The sequence below is a fragment of the Rattus rattus genome, chromosome 12, assembly GCF_011064425.1.
Source record: "Rattus rattus isolate New Zealand chromosome 12, Rrattus_CSIRO_v1, whole genome shotgun sequence".
Lineage (NCBI taxonomy): Eukaryota > Metazoa > Chordata > Mammalia > Rodentia > Muridae > Rattus > Rattus rattus.
This window is the reverse complement of record NC_046165.1, coordinates 70,075,292-70,093,572: the sequence shown is the minus strand read 5'-3', so window position 1 is coordinate 70,093,572 and position 18,281 is coordinate 70,075,292. Positions and strand designations below refer to the sequence as shown.

The following is an 18,281-nucleotide window of genomic DNA, read 5'->3' as shown; positions in this document are numbered from 1 at the left end:
GCAAAACAAGGACAACTAAAGCTCCCTCTCTGAGCCAGACTTTCTGTCACACAGCTTTAATCTTAGCATTCCTGAGGTGAAAGTAGATCTCGAGTTAGAAATCAGACCTTGTCTACAAAATTGCAGGCCAGAGTGGGTTACAGTTTTATATTGTAAGGTCAGACTGAAATCTTGGGTACTATATTCTCTAATGTAGGACTTGTGTTGTTAAGAAGAGGTTTTGTTGATTTTATTAGTGAGTTCTGCCTATGTGTGTAGCATAACATATTTGCACTACCTGTGGAGGCCAAAAAGGGATGAGAGAACTCCTAGAACTGGTAAGGCCTGGAAAACAAACCTGGGTACTCTGGAAGAGCAGTCACTGCTTAACCACTGAACCATCACTCTTAACCCAAGATGTACTCTAGCCTCAGGTTATCCACTCTGCTATTGTTAGTTCTGATGAGTTGGTCTACATGCTTTTCAGAACTTGAGCTGTAGCCTGCATTCATGAAGCCCTAATGCCTCTCATGTTTTTTGCAAGAGTGTTAACCACCAGTGTATTTAGCATTTAGTCATTGTATACCTCTTGTTTAAATCCCCCTTTTTTTTTTCCGGAGCTGAGGACCGAACCCAGGGCCTTGCTCTTGCACAGGCAAGTGCTCTACCACTGAGCTAAATCCCCAACCCCTTAAGTCCCTTTCTTGAAATAAAGTTGAAATATATGACCTCTGGATACTTCTGCAGAGTCTGGTAAAGGACGCAGTCTACAGTTCAGTATTAGAATAGGAGCTTGAGTGTGATGGTAGACATGGGACTAACCCCATGCAATTGCTCATAGATTGCTATGGATTGCTCATAGATCTGGGCTAGAGTATGACTTTCAGTCTTTTGGTTTTTGTTTTAAGTTGTTAGAAGACAGGAGGCATATGTCAGGAGGACTAGGCTCTGGAAATCAAATCCTTGTCATGCCGTGGTGTAGGCCTTTACCCACTGGCTATTTGGTTTGGTCGTCAAAAGTCACAAAGTGAAGCCAGACATGGTGATGCTGCATTTGGGAGGCAGAGATTTCTCTAAATTGGAAGGCAGCCTGGTCTACATAGTTTCAGGACAGTCAGAGCTACCTGAGACCCATGAGACCCTGTCTAAAAAAAAAAAAAAACCAACCCAAAACAACAACAACAAACCAAACCAAAACCCAAGGCTGTGAATTGCTCAACTTGTTACAAATAAATACTGGTCTAGTCTCACTTATCCACTAGGGGGCACAAAAGGGTTAGTTCTGAAAGATTCCCTAGCCATTGTTTTGAGACAAAGTCTGGAGGGCCAGGACCTGATCAGTATGGAGAACAGACTGGCCTGGGACTCTAAGAGATGTGCCTACTTCTACCTCTGATTGCTGCATTTTAAGGTATGTCCCGCCACTCCCAGGACAAATTAGTTTTTTTGAACTGCTTTGGATGTTTCATTTTGAAATAGTTTAACTATGTAGCCCAGGCTGGTCTGGAGCTCAGATTCTCCTGTCTCTACCTTCCAAGTGCTGGGATTTAACATGTGCACCACCATACCTGGCAGATGAGTGGTTTTTGACCCTCTATGATCTTAATTCTTTTACATCTATCCTATTCTACCATGTTCTTTTCTCCGTTCTTTTCATGTTCGATTTACACGGATTCTCTAGCCTGCTATGGCTAGCCTAACGTATCTGTGGAAATCGTGAACATAGTGTAACTAAGGAGGGGTAAAAATAGTGATGAAAAAGCCACAATATAGGGGTTGGGCATTTAGCTCAGTGGTAGAGCGCTTGCCTAGCAAGCGCAAGGCCCTGGGTTCGGTCCCCAGCTCCGAAAAAAAGAAAAAAGAAAAGCCACACTTTTGAGAGCTGGGGTCTGAGTGAGAGAGATTGGAAAGAGGAAAGGGAAGGGAAATGATGGAAGTGTATTTAATTTTAAAAAAAAAAACCCATTGGCCTTTCTTGAAAGTGTAACCAGGTACCACAGCCACAAAGCTTGAGTTTTTGGTCAGGAACAGCAAAGGTCCTCTCTGAAACAGTTGTACTCACCTGCACAGTTGCCGTGTTTCCCACTACACTGCAAGCTCCCCGAGTGCACACAGTGTGCCTGCCATTTTAATATGTGCCTAAACGCCAGTTCATGTTATGGGTGCCTCTTGTCCTGGGCAAGGCTGTCAAAACAGTAATGTTCCCTTCCCCTGAACCCCCTGAATCTCCTGGTTTCTATTTCCTTTCCTGCACTTTAGAGGCAGAAGCACAGAAAGAAAATTGTCATCCTTGGACAAACCTGGTTTTGGAAACTTATTCCTGTTCATCAATCCTGGTTAACTGAAGAACAGGAGGAGGCGTTCTGTTGTAGAGAAAATGTACATGAAGAAAAAAGGTTGTTTTGTTTTGGTTTTTTTTTTTTGCGAATATTTTTCCTTTTTTTGTTTATGTATTCGTCTGTTTTGTTATGTTTTTTTTTTGTTTGTTTTTCAAGACATAGTTTCTCCATGTAACCCTGGAGTTACAGGCTGTCCTGGAGTTCACTCTGTAGGCCAGGCTGGCCTACAACTCAGGTAGACCTGCCTGGCTCGCCTCCTGAGTGTTGGGACTAAAGGTATGCCCTAGCCCAGCTGGATTTGGAGAGTTGCTTTGTTTTTGAGACAGTGTCACAGCATGTATCTGTGACTGTCCTGGGACTCACTAAACAGACCAGGCTGGCGTCAAACTCCCAGAGATCCACCTGCCTCTTCTTCCTGAGTGCCCTACCATGCCCAGGTACGCTTTTTTCTAATACCTATCAGGGTGGAGAAGTCCTGTCTTCTAGAACTGCTGGGTTGTCCTGGCTTATCTTCCGTCAATCACTGCCTCACCATAAACACTAAGTCAAGTCACCAAATCTGCTGGGCATGGTGATATACGACTTGGATTCCAGCTCTCAGAAGGCAAAGACAGGAGGATCTCTGTGAGTTTAAGGCTAGCCTGGTCTACATAATAAATTCCAGGATAGCTGGAGCTACATCAGAAAGAAAAAAAAAAGAGAGAGAGAGAATCAGCTCATGACATTCTCATGCCGTTTCCCTTTCTAAGCTTATCGACAAGCACTTACTCAAGCAAGGACTTACCGAGCATTTCCCAAATGTGGGTTCTGTCAAAGATGTGATGATTGAAATAGAAAAATAGAGTCATCCTGTAAGGAGACCTTACTGAGGATGGTGTCAGTGTGTCATACCTCTGTTTTGTATGCCACCAAAAACTTCAAAAAAAAAAAATCCCTAAGCTTAATTTGCTCTCATGTTTAGTCCGGGGATGGGGTCGCTCATGCAGTAGTCAGGATGACTTGCAGGACTAAGCTTCTCTTCTGGTACCTTGTGGGTCGTAGCGGCTGGGTTCAGGCGGACACAGTCAGGCACACTTTCACCCACTGAGTCAGAACTGGGAAATCAGTCTCTGTTGCTTACAGCCATGCTCACTGTGAGTTCTAGCTGCTGGGGTGAAAGGTTCGGGCCATCGTATCTGACTTTAGAAGTGTAACTCTTTTTTTTTTTAAATTGTTATGAGGGGGTACACACATGTCGTGGCTCAGGTCGGCAACCCTGTGGAGAGAGTCCTGTCCTACCTTTATGTGGGGTGCAAGGATGGAATTCAAGTAGCCAGGCCTGTGAAGCAAACACTTTTACCCTTTCAACCATATTCCTGGCCCTAAAAGTGCAATTTTTTTTAACCATGTATAAGTGTTCTACCTGCATGCAGAATATTTATTTATTATATGTGTCTACACTGTCGCTGTCTTCAGACACACCAGAAGAGGGCATCAGATCCCGTTACAGATGGCTGTGAGCCACCATGTGGTTGCTGGGATTTGAACTCAGGACCTCTGGAAGAGCAGTCAGTGCTCTTAACCACTGAGCCAACTCTCCAGCTGGGAGATGACTCTTTTCAAAATGAGGTCTCACTAACTATGTAAGCCCAGCTAGCAAGGAACTTGCTGTGTAGTCCAAGCTGGCTTCAAACTCACAGAGATTGGCCTGTCTCAGCCTCCCAAGTGCCATAGTAAAAAGCTGTCTTCATCATGGAGCTTCTCCTGTCTGTCTCTAATAGAGGTAGAACCTACTGTGGTCTGAATTTGGTAGCTCCGGATTTCTATATTGAAGCCTATTCCCAGGGGTGAGGCTCTCTGGGAGCTGGGTAAGCCACAGGGTCCCGCTTTTACAAAAGTGATTGGTGCTCTTCTCCAAAGATAACAGTTTTCTTGCACTTTCTACCATGCGGGATGCAGCAAGATATCACCTCTGACCTCCACACCAAACTGGCCAACACCTGAGCTTACTCTCCTCAGAACAAGAGGGAAGCATTTTCATGCACGTTGTTGTGTGATGCTTTCTCTCTGAAGTCACCGACACTTATATCCGTGTCTGCATTTTCTAAACAGATCGTAATTATTTGCCTTAAGAGTTTTCACACAGTGAACAAGACGAGGAGCTTGGGCTCCTCCCAAACCCGAAGCCAAACCAGACACTGGTAGCTAATTCTTGTAAAAAAGTTGGTTACATGGTGACCGGACAAGGTTGGCTTGAGAAGGGGAAATGTGTACTTCATGTCCTTTTATAGCTCTTTAAAGAATAGTTTTAAAGACTAACATTGTGTCGAGAGACAGGGGTGAGCCATGATGCAAATGTGGCGACTGAAGGACAACTTGTTAGAGTTGGTTCTTCTTTCCCACGTTGTGGGTCCTGGTGATGGAACCTAGGTTGTCAGACCTAGTGGCAAGCACTGTCACATCCTGAGCTATTTTGTTGGCCGACTTCATACAACTTTTTATTTATTTTTATTTCACATGCTTTGGTGTTTTGTCTGCTTGTATGTCTGGGTGAGGGTGTCAGATCTACTGGAACTGGAGTTACAGACAGTTGTGAGCTGTCCCATGGGAGCTAGGAATCGAACCCGGGTCCTCTGGAAAACCAGCCAGTGCTCTTAACTGCTAAGCCATCTCTCCAGCCTCAGACCCGTTTTTAAAGTTAGAAATGTACCCTTTATATCCTTTTGATTTTTTCTCTCAATAATTCATTATGACTCTTAGTTGAAAATCTAAAGCATTTATACTTTCTCACCTGGCACTTATAGTATTTCCTTTCTTGAGCTGGATATGGTTGGTGCCTATCTATAATCCCAGCGCCTGGGAGGCTGAGGCAGGAAGGTCACTGTGAGTTCAAACCCAGCCTGAACTAATTCCAGGCCATCTGGGCTAAGTAGTGGACCTACCTCAAAACCCAGCCCATTCCTGTCTGTGGTGCAGGAAGAAAGAGAACTGCAGGTCCTCACATCTGACTATTCCACTGGCCAGTCCACACAACCTTCAATACACTGCCTTTCCAAACTATAGTCTTGCAACCTCTTCATGGAAAAAGTCACTTTTCCATAGGGTGAGACTCCAATAAGGCCTTATGGTTGGTGATGATGTCAGTTGTTTGGGCTAACACACATAACCTGTCCCCACTGGGCTAGAAATTAGGGTGACTGCACCTCCCTGTGACTCCTACCTCTCTCTTGTTCACCTTTACAGCCTCCCACACGACAGCTGTGGGAGCTTTCCAGTTGGTTTTCGTTTTCCTCCTCAACCTTTCTTTGGTGGCTCTATAGTGAGGCTTTCCTCTGGTCTGTCCCTTAGCCAGAACTGGTGGTAAATCCCCATGGATCACAGCACCCAGGAGGCCAAGGCTGGAGCACTGTGACTTTGAAGTCAACCTGGGACACAAAGAAACTCCATTAAAAAAAAAAAACAAACAAGCAAACAAACAAACAAACAAAAAAAAAAAAAAAAAAAAAACCCGGGGCTGGAGAGATGGCTCAGTGGTTAAGAGCACTGACTGCTCTTTCAGATGCCCTGAGTTCAAATCCCAGCAACCACATGGTGGCTCACAACCATCTGTAATGAGATCTGATGCCCTCTTCTGGTGTGGATGAAGACAGTTTACTTACATATAAATAAATAAATCTTTAAAAAAAAAAAAACCCAAATAAAACCCCAAAAATAAATAAAAATAAAACAGCTAAGCATGGTGATGGTGGCCATGGCTTTAATCCCCTTCCACTTGGGAGGCAGAGGCAGGCGGATCTCCGTGAGTCTACAAAGTGAGTTTCAGGACCAGCAGGGCTGTTACACTGAGAAACCTTCAAAAAAGTAAAAAAGTAAAATAAAAAGAAAAATAAACAAAATTAAAAACCTAGACCAAGCGCCATCTTATCTGGCGTCTTGTTGGTTGTTACCTCTGGGGGGAAAACCACAGCTCTGTCTCCTTTCACCCGAAGCTAAGCTAACACTAGAGTCCCTCGGCTCCATGTGCACTGCTCTGTAGCGTCCGTGCTTATATTCTAGTATCACAGATCTAACCGAAAGAGGCCTGGCTTAGAAGCGTGGTCCTGCCGCCGGATGGCAAACCCCCTCCACTTCTCCCCTTCACACTGTTTCTGTAACGTGATGGAGCACGAATGAAAAATGGCTCCTTATCGAGGGATGGTGAGGACCAAATAAGGATGCTCCCATGAGGTCTCCGGGAACTCTCTTTGGAGCCTGGTAGCATGGTGTTATTGAGCGTGTGGCCTCAGACATGAACTGGCAAAGGGGAACCCCAGTGCTGAGGAGAGCTAAATACCAACCTCTTCTTTCTAGAAGAGTCTGGCCTCACTTCCATTTTCCTAAAAAGTCCTCTCTCAGAACCATCCCAAGATAAGACCTCGCCTTTTCCAACCTCCAGGAATCTGCTCTGCCCGGGGAATTGGCTTGAGCCAGGCACACTGAGGAAGGAGTCTACTTGAAGCCTTCTTGTCTGTGAAGGTGCCTCACTTCCTCCCAGCAGTCGTCTAGCCTGGGCTACATGGCGAGTTCAAGGCTAACCTGGGCTACATAGAAAGCTCCCATCTCCAAAGTAAAACAGTCTTTTGTACTCCTGACCACAAATTTCTTCCTTCTTATTCCTCCTGTGGAGTCTCTGTTGACTTGATTTTTTTTTGGACAGGACTTCATGTGCTCCAGGCCAGTTCCTTTAGCTTTTGATCCTCCGGCCTCCACGTCCTGAGTGCTGAGATTCAGGGCATACGCCCCACACGTGCAGAGAACCAAACCTCAGGTTAGCGTGTGCTAAGAAAGCACTCCAGCCACTGGGCTGCAGCCTCCCTCTGCTCCTTCCCAGGGGTGCAAAAGGGACTCCGTTTCTCACTGTTAAGGGAGTCCCCAGTCTGAGGGGAGGGGACTAGAGTGCGGAGACAGCTCTGGCTGCTTTTCCTTTCTTCCTTTTCCTTTTTCCTTCTGTTTTTGGTGGTTTCGATTGTTTCTTTTGACAGGGTCTCACTCAGTAGCTCTGGCTGGCCTGGAATTCACTATGTAGCCTCCAACTAGAGATCCTCCTGCTTCTGCCCCACGACTGGGCTTAAAGGTATGTATGTGCCACTGGACCTACCAGAGCTCCAACTCTGTCTCGGCTCTAACAGGGCCTCTCTCGTGTTGTAACCCCGGACAAGTTACGAAGTCCTCGAGCACAGTTAATGGTCGACAGCCACTGCTCATTTTCAAACACCCAGCCCTGCCCTAATTGCGATTTTCTTTCCTTTTTCATGTCCCTTGGTATTAGGAGTGGAACAGTGTGTTACTTAAGCTAGCCAATCACATGCCTGCTACAGAGGACCTGCACGGGGCTTTCCGGAAGGCACCCTACTGGAGTTCCTGCAGAGGCCTGCCCGTGCTATACACACTTGCTTCTCCACACTGAGCTCCCACTTTAACCTGTTCCACATTTGATACATTCCCCTTTTAAGTACACCACTGCCAATGAAAGAGATTATAGCTCAGTGGTAGGGCGCTTGCCCTAGCGAGCACAAGACCCTAGGTTGGTCTCAGCTCCAAAAAAAAAAAAAAAAAAAAGAGATTATCTTATCTTCTTTCTTTCTTTTTTTTTTTTTTTCGGAGCTGGGACCGAACCAGGGCCTTTGTGCTCAGGGCAAATGCTCTACCACTGAGCTAAACCCCAACCAGATTATCTTATCTTAATGCACACGCTCATTATAGGTATACGCATGTGGGTGCTTTTGGAGGGTGTGAGATTCCTGGAGCTAGAGGTACAGGCAGTTGTGAGCAGACGCACATGGGTGCTGGGAACCAAACTCGGGGCCTCTGGAAGATCAGCAAGCACTCTTTGCCACTGAACCATCTCTCTAGCAACTAAAGTTAATTCTGATAGCTCCCGACAACACAACCTTAATTGCTCCAAACACCTACCTTGCAGTTGTAAGAATAAAGAGAGACAAAGCGTGAAGCACCTAGCAGGGTCCTGGCCCAGAGCAGGCAGTGAGTGACATTTCAGGGCAGGGCACAGTGAGAAAGGCGATGTTGCTACTGGCTTCCTCCACAGAGGAAGGCCTTTCCCCAAGACATAAAAGGACAACAAAAGGGAGGGAAACCCAGGCTATGATATGCTCATTTATTCAAAATGTCTTTTATTGAAACAGAATGAAGAGCGAGAAAGAGCGAGGTCTGGGAAAATGTCTTTGGGCACAGGATGGAGCCCAGACCTAATGGTTATAGCGAGATGCTATCCCCGTCCTGACTCTTGCTGATGAAGTGAACAGAAAGCAGCGGGGAGGAGAGGGGGTTGGGAATGGCACTCTGAGCTCTCCTAGATGGCGTGAGGCGCCTTGGAGCCTTTTGTATGTACAGGGTGGCCTTGCCTCTCCGTCTATCTTGCTAGCCAGCCCTCTGTCACCTTTCTAAATGGCCAGCCTCCCACCAGGCTCAGAGGCTGCTTAGAGGGCAGGATTAGGAGTGGCTAGCAGGGGGACATGGTCACAGCGGTTAGGAGGTGGCTGCCTCAGCAGGGAAGGCCGACGGCACAGTTCCCCATCCCGGAGTACCTCTGGCAGAAGCTTGCGCTTGGTCTCTGGCAGCAGCATGATGCTAAGGATGCACAGGAGGGCACAGGCCGCCAGTACCACATGCTGCAGGAAAGCTCCATGGCCCATGTGGAGGCGCTGAGCTGGACAGCTCAGCCCCCCGAGCGCCCCAAGTGCCATGATCAGGCCCAGGCCACGGCCCCTGAGAGACGGGGAGAAGGCACTGAGCCTATAGCTGTGAGCCTCACCTCAGCTCTACCCCCGACAGCTTCCTTTCTGCACCCTTCATCTCTACCTCAGCCAAAGTTCTCAAGGCCTGGCTGGCCCTTCTTCCCCTGCCCTCCCCCCTCTCCTTACCGGACAGTGGTGGGGATGACTTCAGCAGCAAGGAGGGTACTGAGGATAGCAGAAGCTTGGGAGGAGAAGAGTCCGAGGACCGAGAAGGTTGTGATGGCAGCATCGTTCAGATCTGGGGACCAAAAGGTCTATGAATGGAGGTGGGGAGCTCACGCCCAGCCTAGTCTCCCATATTAATCTCTCGGGTCTCAAACCCTCTGTTTCAGGCTCCTTGGGCTCTGGTGCATCAGTAACGGAATGGACAAATTTACACAACTGGGCAGCAGTCTGGGGAGGGTCTAAGTCTTGGAAGGCCCATGCCTTTCCGAGACACCTCTGTTGAGAGTCCCTTACTGGGCCCACAAGGTGGAAAAAGAGAAGATGCTCACAATCCCACAGGCCCAGCAAGACCAGGGATGCGATCCCCGTGAGAGTCATTGAGAGAAGCAGGATGCCCCGACGGCCGAAACGGTCCACGGTCACCCCCAGGAAGACGCAGGCCAGGGCTGCTGTGCCGCTGGCCAGAAGAGAGCACAAGTAGAAGTCTGATGGGCTCCCTCCTCCTCCCACAGGCTGGTAGCAGTGGCGAATGGCATGGGCGATAAAGCTGTGCAACAGGTCGGGGAATCAAAGAACAGCGTCTGAACCCCAATCCGCAGCCTCCCCCCCCCCCGCTTCATCCTCTGCAGGCTTTCAAGGGGCTCCCCGCTCCCAACCAGCCCCTATCCCAGCTACTGGCCTGGCCCTCAGTTCAGACAGCCAGGCTCACTTGGTGAAGCCCAGGATAAGCAGATTTTTCCAGATGTTTCGGTAGTTGAGGAGGGACGCGAAGGAAAAGGTGGACGTTGTGGGGAGAGGACAGGTATTCTCCAGCTCTTTGGGGGGGAAAGAGAGGAGCCGTTAGAAACAGCTGAGACCGAGTGGGCTCCCACATCGAGGTGGAGACCCTGGACGGGGCACAGCTACAACCACACTGAAGTCATCACAGATGGGGACCCCATGCTTCTCACCCTGCAGGGCTTCCTGGGCCTCTTCTCCCAGCATCTGTCCATGGGGCCGGTTTCGCTCAGCCAGGATCCTCAGCACAGACTGGGCTTCCTCAATCTGCCGTTTCACTATCAGCCACCGTGCGGACTCCAGAAACAGACCGGGCCAGCTACGGGCAGGGTGGTAGAGTGGATTGTAAAACCCTTTCTCTGGATGAAGGGACGGGAAGCTACCACCTCTGAGGGACCGGGCGGTTGGTGGTGAGGAGTGGTTTCTGGACTATGGGCTATGCTGGAGATAAAGATGGCGAGAACCAGGCCAGAGGTAAAGGGTGATACTGACCCATAAAACAGGAAGAGGATGCAAGGAGCGGTGATCATTCGCTGCAGGAACCGCCAGTCCTTAGAGACAAGGGCCAGGCCCAGGAACAGGAAGTGCCCTCCCACCCCTACCAACTCCCCTGCCAGGGCCACCCGAAGCCTCTGGGTTGGGTCGCACAGCTCCAGGCCTGGAGATACAGATGAAGGGAGGAGAGCCAGGGAATAAGGAGGAGTGAGAGAGAAGAGGAGAGGGAGGGGAGGAAAGGACAGAAAGCAAAGTCAGGCCCCAGCAGAGGCTGCAGCCATCTCCTACCGCAGACTGACCTCTGGGTGGCAAGGAGGAGGAGCCTACACCTACTCCTCCTCAAACCTAGCTAGACTTCAGGCTCAGAGCCGCCTGGGCGCTCAAGATTCTTGGTTTGCAAGTCTTCTTATATTCCGTCTCTTATTTGACCTTCATGTTGACCCTTGTCCAAGGTCACACAAGCTTCTCAGGATTTCACTTAGGATGGGGTTTGAGACAAGGTCTCACACAGTAGCCCAGGTCACATTTGGACTCACAACCTTCCTGCCACAGTCTCCCAAGTACTGGCAGTACAGTACGCTGCCACATATAGTCAATATTTCAGTTTGTTTGTTTTTTTTTCTTTTCTTTTCTTTTTTTCGGAGCTGGGGACCAAACCCAGGGCGGCCTTGTGCTTGCTAGGCAAGCGCTCTACCACTGAGCTAAATCCCCAACCCCCAATATTTCAGTTTTTAAACCGAGGCTCTATTCCCTGACAAAAGTAAGGCCAGGCCAGGATTTTAAAGATTACAGCCAGTGGGAGGACAACGGTGTGAGAAGGAAACAGCAGGACCCCCTGCCTGGATCCTTTAAAAGGCCTGGGCAGGAAGACAACTGAGAAACTGGACAGCTGAAATCTGGGACCCAGGGGTGGTGGGAATGACCTATGACCTGCAGATGCAGAAAGGTGGGCACGAGAGCCAAGGCAGAGTTCTCTGGCAGGGGCCACTTACGCATCAGGTAGACACCAAGGTCAACGCCAGCCAGCAGGAAGCCCAGGAGGAATCGAAGAGTCATTATGCCCGTGGAGGAGCCTGCAGCAGCTCCTCCTACTCCACAGGGGCCCACAAGCCCCAAGGTCAGCAGTACAATCCCACGACGGCCAAACCTGGAAAGTAGGGAGGGCTGCTGGCCACCCGGACTCCCTGACAGAAGAGGTACTAGATGGAGCCTAGCTGCCTCCTTCAGAGCTGAGATGAGGATGAGATGCAGGGAGCAGGAATTGTATGGAAGCCAGAAAACATGGCAGAGTGGATGTGGTGGTGCACACCTTTGATCCCAGCCCTTGGGAGGCAGAGGCAGGCGGATTTGTATGACTTCAAAGCCACCCTCAGAAGTTCCAGGGCAGCCAAGACTACTACACATATAGACCTTATATAAAACTGAAAGGAGAGGAAGAGAAAGAGAGAAAGAGAAACAGTGAAGGGGGCTATGCATACGTTATGTCCACTACTGGGCAATGGGCTCTAGCTATCGTTTGTCATGACTCTTGAGGACAGGGCTATCTGTCAGAGATTAGGACTTTTAACCTTGGGTGTGAGATCAACAAGAGGGGAGGAGAATGAGATCCTGCTTAGGGGGCTTGGGGCCTTCATCCTTGTTGGTAGAAGCTTTCGTGAAAGGGGATAGATCTTGTCTTGTTCAGATCACCGGGATCAGTCAGAGGTGCTGGGTGTCACGGATCTATGCAGGGGGAACACCTGATCCGGGAAGTACCCAGTGGCTACTTGTATATGCAAATACTATTTACTCATCAGCGAAGACACAGCTTTTGTCCTTTGGGGGTAAGGCCACTGTTCATAAAGTTGGGGCTTGGGTAGGCAGTGAGATGAGCCCCTTGGTCAGGAGAGGAGCTGCTGATTCAGGAGACTGGGTCTATTAATCCACGGGACTCGAATACTTATTTTTGGAGAATTGATCTTTAGTGGTGGAACAGTTGAAGGTCTTAGTGTAGGTTGGTGGGTGCCAATGGGGACAACTAGGTTAATGTATGAGAAGAGACACCTCGGATAGGGAGATGCCACGGGCTATGATGGCTGTTGGAAGCTGATGATGGTCACTGATCTCAAGCCAGCAAGGACAGGGCTACTAAGCTACTCATTGCTGGGAGGTGAGGAATGGTCCCTGGGGGATGAACACAGACAAAGTCATGGTGCTTGGTTAAGGCTATTTTTCATGACGATGAGCTGATTTGATTAATGTGGTTAAGGCTTCTGACTGTGACTAAATTATCCGTCACTGAGAATGAGGCCACTATTCCATAGGAAAGAGGCTTCTGAGGCTTGTGGGTAGGCTACCTCTCTGCGGGTTTAGGGCCACCGGCCCACGGGTGTATGTGGTTATTAAGCAGTGAAGATGGCTACTGGTTTTCAGGAACCTGACCACTATTTAAGTATTAACTTACGAATCACTCAGGCAGGACTGCAGACCACATGTGGTGGTCCTGGTTTTCAGAAGCAGAGGCGATAAGGATCTGGATCTATCCAGAGGGCTAATAGTTAGCAGGATGAACCCCCTGCTCTTTAGATGAGATCCCACTGATACGTGGAAGTGGGAGTTTGGGTCCAAGAGGATCTGAAAGCTCTGGCCAGCCATGGAGATAGAACTGTTGGTTTGTGAGGCTCTCCCCAAGTCGGAGATCCACGGGGCAGAGGCAGGAAGTGTTACTTCAGAGTGTATCTAGCAGAGATAACTGACAACTGTAGGGGATGGGGCCCTGGTCAGAGATGGGGTCGTCCGTTCGTGAACTTGACTTATCGGTCAATGGGAATGGAGCTGGTTATATTTTGGAATTAACATTTAAGTTTTAGTAATGTGGCCCCCGAGACGAGTCAGCTATTAGCCAGTGAAGATTGAATCTAGGATAGTAAGGGCACCGAGAGGGAGATGGAACATGAAATGTTTGGGCCTAAGAATCGCTTGTTAACTTTTGAGATGAAGCCACTGTCTGATGGCTACAGATCTTCTGAGAGTGACTGGAGTAATAGGTCACGAGTGTGAGGTCATTTCCTTGTGAGGAAGTGGGTATAGAAGGTGTATTTCTTGATGGGGGACGAAACAGTAGTTACACAGGAGTCCAGAGGAGACTGCCGAGTGTAGACAACGGAACCATCCGTGTCCTCTTGCAAACCCAGCTGCTTGGGCTAGCTCTGTCAGCAATCCCTCTTTTCTATCAGCCCTACCCCCCCACAACATCCTCACCTGTCCGCGGGGTAACCGAGGAACAGGTAGCCGGAGGCAAAGCCCAAGATGAAGAGGATCTGCTCCAGGATCACCTGCCAGCCCAGGTCACACACCAGATCCCACTGGGGACGTGAGAGTGGTGCAGTCGCATGAGGCCGGGTCCTCGCTGCCCTGGCCCGCTCCCACTCCAGGTCCCGCCCGGCCGCCTCACCTGGCCGATGGCATTGGTGGTGAGCACGGGCAGTCCGTTGTAGTCCCAGTCCTTCAGGCAGTGGTTGAAATCCGGTGGGGCGAAGCCACTGCACGAGGGGTCCGTACTGGTGACGACTCCGCTGGCGGCGCTGGCTGCTAGGGCTGCGCCGGCGACGCTGACGCCGCTGGAGTTGGGGGGCTGCTCCCAGCCCGAAGCGTTGGGGGGCAAGGCGGCGCCGTAGTGGCAGTGCAGCGGGGGCGCCAGCGTGAAGATGGGGTCTGAGGCCATGCCCAGCGCCACGAAGAGCACGGGCAGGCAGCACAGGCCGAGCTGCAGCTGCTGGCCGCCACCCAGGGCCCCCACCTGGGCGAGTAGAGCCTCGAAGCTGAGGGGGCCCGGGGGCGCGGCCAGCGACAGGCTGCTGCCCAGCGCTTCGCCCTCCCCCTCCCGCCGGCGCTCCCGCTCACCCTGCAGCTGCTCGGGGGGGACGGCATCTCCGAGGCTCCCGACCTGCTGCGGCGAGGGGTGGGGGAGAGAAGGTGAGGCGGGGGAGGCCGCGGGCACGCGGGGGCCGCGGGTGGGAGGCGGGGCGCGCGGCGCGGGCGGGGAGAGGTCGCCGGAGGCCCCGGGGCGCAGACACTTACTCCATTGGCGCCGGGGGCGATCTCCACGGTGCTGTCGATTTTGTTGCCGCCCCCGCCATTGGGCTCGGGGGTCCCGGTGGCTACTCGGGGAGCCAGCTTGCCGACCGCTGGGGCCCTGTGGGCCGCGCCGAGAGAATGAGCTGTTGTCTGGCCCAGCTATGTGCAAAGGGCTGGGACGCCGAGGGCCGGGAGACCCCGCTCTGCAGCTCTGCAGCCGCGGGCGCCTCCTCCGTCTCTACGGTCGCTGCGCTGCTTTCCCCTCCCCTTCCTCCAGACTCTCCTCCCCTTCCCACGTCAGCAGAACCTGGGTCCAGACTGTTCGTCAGAGATAAAGGGGGGCCAAGGCCCCCGTGGAAGGAGGGGCTGGGGTCTCCGTCGTTTGTTTTTTGGGGCTGCAGGCCATTGCGGTTTAGAAAAAAGGTGAAGGATATTGCGGGGACAAACGCCTTAGATTCCTCCTTTATTCCAGTTCTTCCCTGTCACTCATTCATCCATCTACTCTCCACCCTTCCACATTAATTTTATCGATAAAATGTATTAAGTGCCTACTGTATCTTAGGCAGTGCGTGAGGCCCGAAGGATTATAGGGTGGACAAAATGCCCTTAGAGGTGGTTTCTAGAGGAGGCAGCCGTGTAATTCAGTAATTGCGGTATGGTTTATGCAGATGGAGGGATCTGTTGGCACCTTGCTTCTGCTCTTCAGCTTCCGTTCTCTTCAGGGGAACAAGTCTGCGTTTCCCCACACCTAACTTGGTTGGATCACCATTTTCCACACGTTTGGCACTGCTGACCACCTCTTCTAAACTTCCTCCCTTGACTGGCAAGTCTCACCTTGTGGCTTTTTTCTTCTGTTCATTTCTCCATGGTCGTCACATGCTCCTCCTCCTCTTCAGTGTTTATACCTTCCCATCTCATACCGTTACCTCCCTGCTGTCTGGATTAGCCACCATCGGCCCAGACAAGATGTACCTGATTCCTATTCCCACCTCTTCTCAGAGTCCCGAGTCAGTGAAGCAACCTCTTGGTAGCCCCACATAAGCGTGAATGTCTCTTAGAGGCCCCAAGAGCACAACCATGCAACACCCTCCCCGTAATCTGGGTGTCTTCTAATGCCATTCTGAGAGAATGGCACCCTCACCATCCACCTACGGTCCGTTGTTTGCTGTGTGCCCTTGGAATGCCTTTTCTCATGCCAAGGCCCTTATAAAACTCTTCCACAGTTCTCCACTCAGCGTGTGCTGTGGGACCCTTAGTTCCAGACTGGTGCTCTGGGTCCACTCTTGCTTCTCTCCATGTTATTTATGGTGCAGATGGAATGATCTTTTTAAAAATTCAGGTGCTTAATTTTTTTAAAATGTATTGCCCTGTAAGTGTATGGTGTGTATGTGTGCATGCCAGGCCGCACTGGTTGACGGTCAGAGGATAACCTGAGCATTCTTTTTTTTTTTTTTTTTTTACTTTTTTTTTTTTTTTTCTTTTTTTTTTTCGAGCTGGGGACCAACCCAGGGCCTTGCACTTGCTAGGGCAAGTGCTCTACCACTGAGCTAAATCCCCAACCCAACCTGAGCATTCTTGTCCTCCATCTTTTCGTCGGTTCTGGAGAAAAGAGTCATTTCCAGACAGGTCTGCACGCTGACCCACCATGCTAGGGTCACAAACGGAGGTCTAATTTCTTACTCAACTGCCTTCAGTGACGTCTCTTACCAAGAAAACTACTCTAGACAATGCACACCTGGGCCTACATGCCTGGTCACATGATGCCGTAGCTACATTCCACCTCTCCACCCACTCTTCATTCCGACCACCTGGCTGGCTCTCTTCATTTTTTCCAGCATCCGAGGGCCTTTGCACAAGCTGGTTCCAAGGCCCAAAGCCTTCTCCTTTAAGGTTCCCACATCCTGTGGCTTTCAGTTCAAGCATCTTTGCCTCAGAGAAGCAACCCTGACCCCACGTGCTATCCAAAGTGTGGCTGATGGACCCACGGCATCCACACCACTTGAGAGGTTGCTAAAAATGCACAAATCTTGGCCTCATCCAGACCCAGGAACCATAATTTTCAACCAGATACCTGGACATATATGGGTATTGAAGTTAGGTATTTTCATGGGTATTCCTCTTAGAGATGTAACGTTTGCTAGGTATTTCATCCTCAACCCCAGGAAAACCCAGCAAGGAGTATCGAGTCTCGGCAATCTTTCACTTCTCCTACAAACGCAACGGAAGCCTGAGCCACAGAATCACAGCTTCATTACTTCCTCTGTTCAGAAAATTTCCAAATACAGTTCTTCTCTACTGCCACTGACCTTGGAACACCCTCCCCCCTGCCCCCACACACCTCGTGTCTTTCAGAATCACTATCTCTTATAGCCTGAGCTCCCTGGGACCAGTTGATCTCCATCCTTCTCTTTATCTTGGAATAATGTTTCTTTAATGTTGTTTGTTTTTTTGAGACATGGTCTCACTATGTTGACCTGTCTCTGTTTCCAAAGTGCTGGGATTAAAGATGTGTGGTTGCCCAATTTAATGATTCTTTTTTCCCCTGGAGCTGGGGACCGAACCCAGGGCCTTGCAGTTGCTAGGCAAGCACTCTACCACTGAGCTAAATCCCCAACCCCGATGATTCTTTAATTTAAGTATTTTCTTGTTTTCAAAAGCCCTGCAAGACCATTTTGATCACTCATACTAAAGCTACAGACAAGAGGGGCTGGCGTGACTTACTCACACACAGAGAACATGACACATCTAATATCTGAACCGAAGACCCAAGTTAAGGGTTCTTTCTGGAAAGCCTATCTGGAAGATAGGAATGACCTTCGATGTACAGGAGTGAATTTGTTGGCCCCCAAATCTGAAAATGTTTTCCCTCAAGTAGGATGAGAAAAATGCTCAAACCTGAAGAGGCAAAAGCCTAGGGGTGCCAAGATCCAAAAATTATGATTAAAACTTGATGTGCCCTGGTGCTACTAAGCCAGGGTCTTGGGGGAACAAAACCAAAGTGGGGGTTACCTTCTTGTGGTTTCCGGCTAGACTGATGGTTACCTTCTTGTGGTTACCGGCTAGTCTGATGGTTACCTTCTTGTGGTTACCTGCTAGACTGATGGTTACTTTCTTGTGGTTACCGGCTAGACTGATAGTTACCTTCTTATGGTTAATGGCTAGACTGAACATCATTTAAGCCATGGGCTGTCTTCTCATCAATGTTCCGAGGACTTCTAACCTGTGGCATTCGTCTAGTCTCGGCTTTTCTAAGTGAGAGGAGTCTGGGGAAAGCGCCCCTGAGGAAGCCTGATCAACCTGCAGCAGCCTTTTGGTTGGCTACAGGTGACCTAGGGGGTGGGAGGAACTGAGGTTAGCTTCGTGGTTGTGGTACCTTTTGAGGCTGTTGTGGTCAAATCCTCCACATTGCACCTATTTAATGACACTGTGTGACAACGAAGTCTGCAAGCACTAGTCACAGAGTCGTCTGGGTTCTTTCGTCCCATGTCAGTTCAGGCATCACCTCCCGGCTTTCCTGACCAAGACTCCTTCTCCAGTTGTTCCCTTCTAGTCTCCTCATATCACCCACTGATTTCCATCACCAGCAACTTATTTAGACAGGGTCTCACAGTGTGACCAGGCTAGCCTTTAACTCACAGATCCAGTCCCACCTGCCTCTGCCTCCCACGTGACAGAATTTAAAGTACGCAGTGTGATA

General features: G+C 49.9%; 1 protein-coding gene across 2 annotated transcripts; it reads right to left on the bottom strand.

The window, feature by feature from the left end:
* Positions 1-8,437: 8,437 nt before the first annotated feature.
* Slc22a17 (solute carrier family 22 member 17) lies at positions 8,438-15,457 on the bottom strand. 2 transcript variants are annotated; one of them, XM_032917730.1, is made up of 10 exons: positions 14,588-15,457; positions 13,962-14,456; positions 13,769-13,872; positions 11,521-11,675; positions 10,526-10,691; positions 10,207-10,352; positions 9,966-10,071; positions 9,586-9,803; positions 9,218-9,329; positions 8,438-9,062 (listed from the first exon to the last, which is right to left on the bottom strand). In XM_032917730.1, exons 2-10 carry the CDS (start codon positions 14,229-14,231, stop codon positions 8,774-8,776), a joined length of 1,566 nt encoding a protein of 521 aa, XP_032773621.1. In that variant the 5' UTR covers positions 14,232-14,456; positions 14,588-15,457; the 3' UTR covers positions 8,438-8,773. The 2 variants fall into 2 exon arrangements, with proteins under 2 accessions (XP_032773621.1, XP_032773622.1); XM_032917731.1 differs by having other exon boundaries at positions 13,962-14,453.
* Between the last annotated feature and the right edge of the window lie 2,824 nt (positions 15,458-18,281).

What these genes read in the sequence shown, in the direction of transcription:
- Slc22a17 (XM_032917730.1), bottom strand. Translation starts at nt 14,231, where the DNA reads ATGGCCTCAGACCCCATCTTCACGCTGGCGCCCCCGCTGCACTGCCAC. An exon ending in CTTGCTGGGCCTGTGGGATT is followed by an intron (nt 9,330 to 9,585) that starts GTGAGCATCTTC and finishes TTTGGTCCCCAG; the next exon opens with ATCTGAACGATGCTGCCATC. An exon ending in GTCATCCCCACCACTGTCCG is followed by an intron (nt 9,063 to 9,217) that starts GTAAGGAGAGGG and finishes CCCGTCTCTCAG; the next exon opens with GGGCCGTGGCCTGGGCCTGA.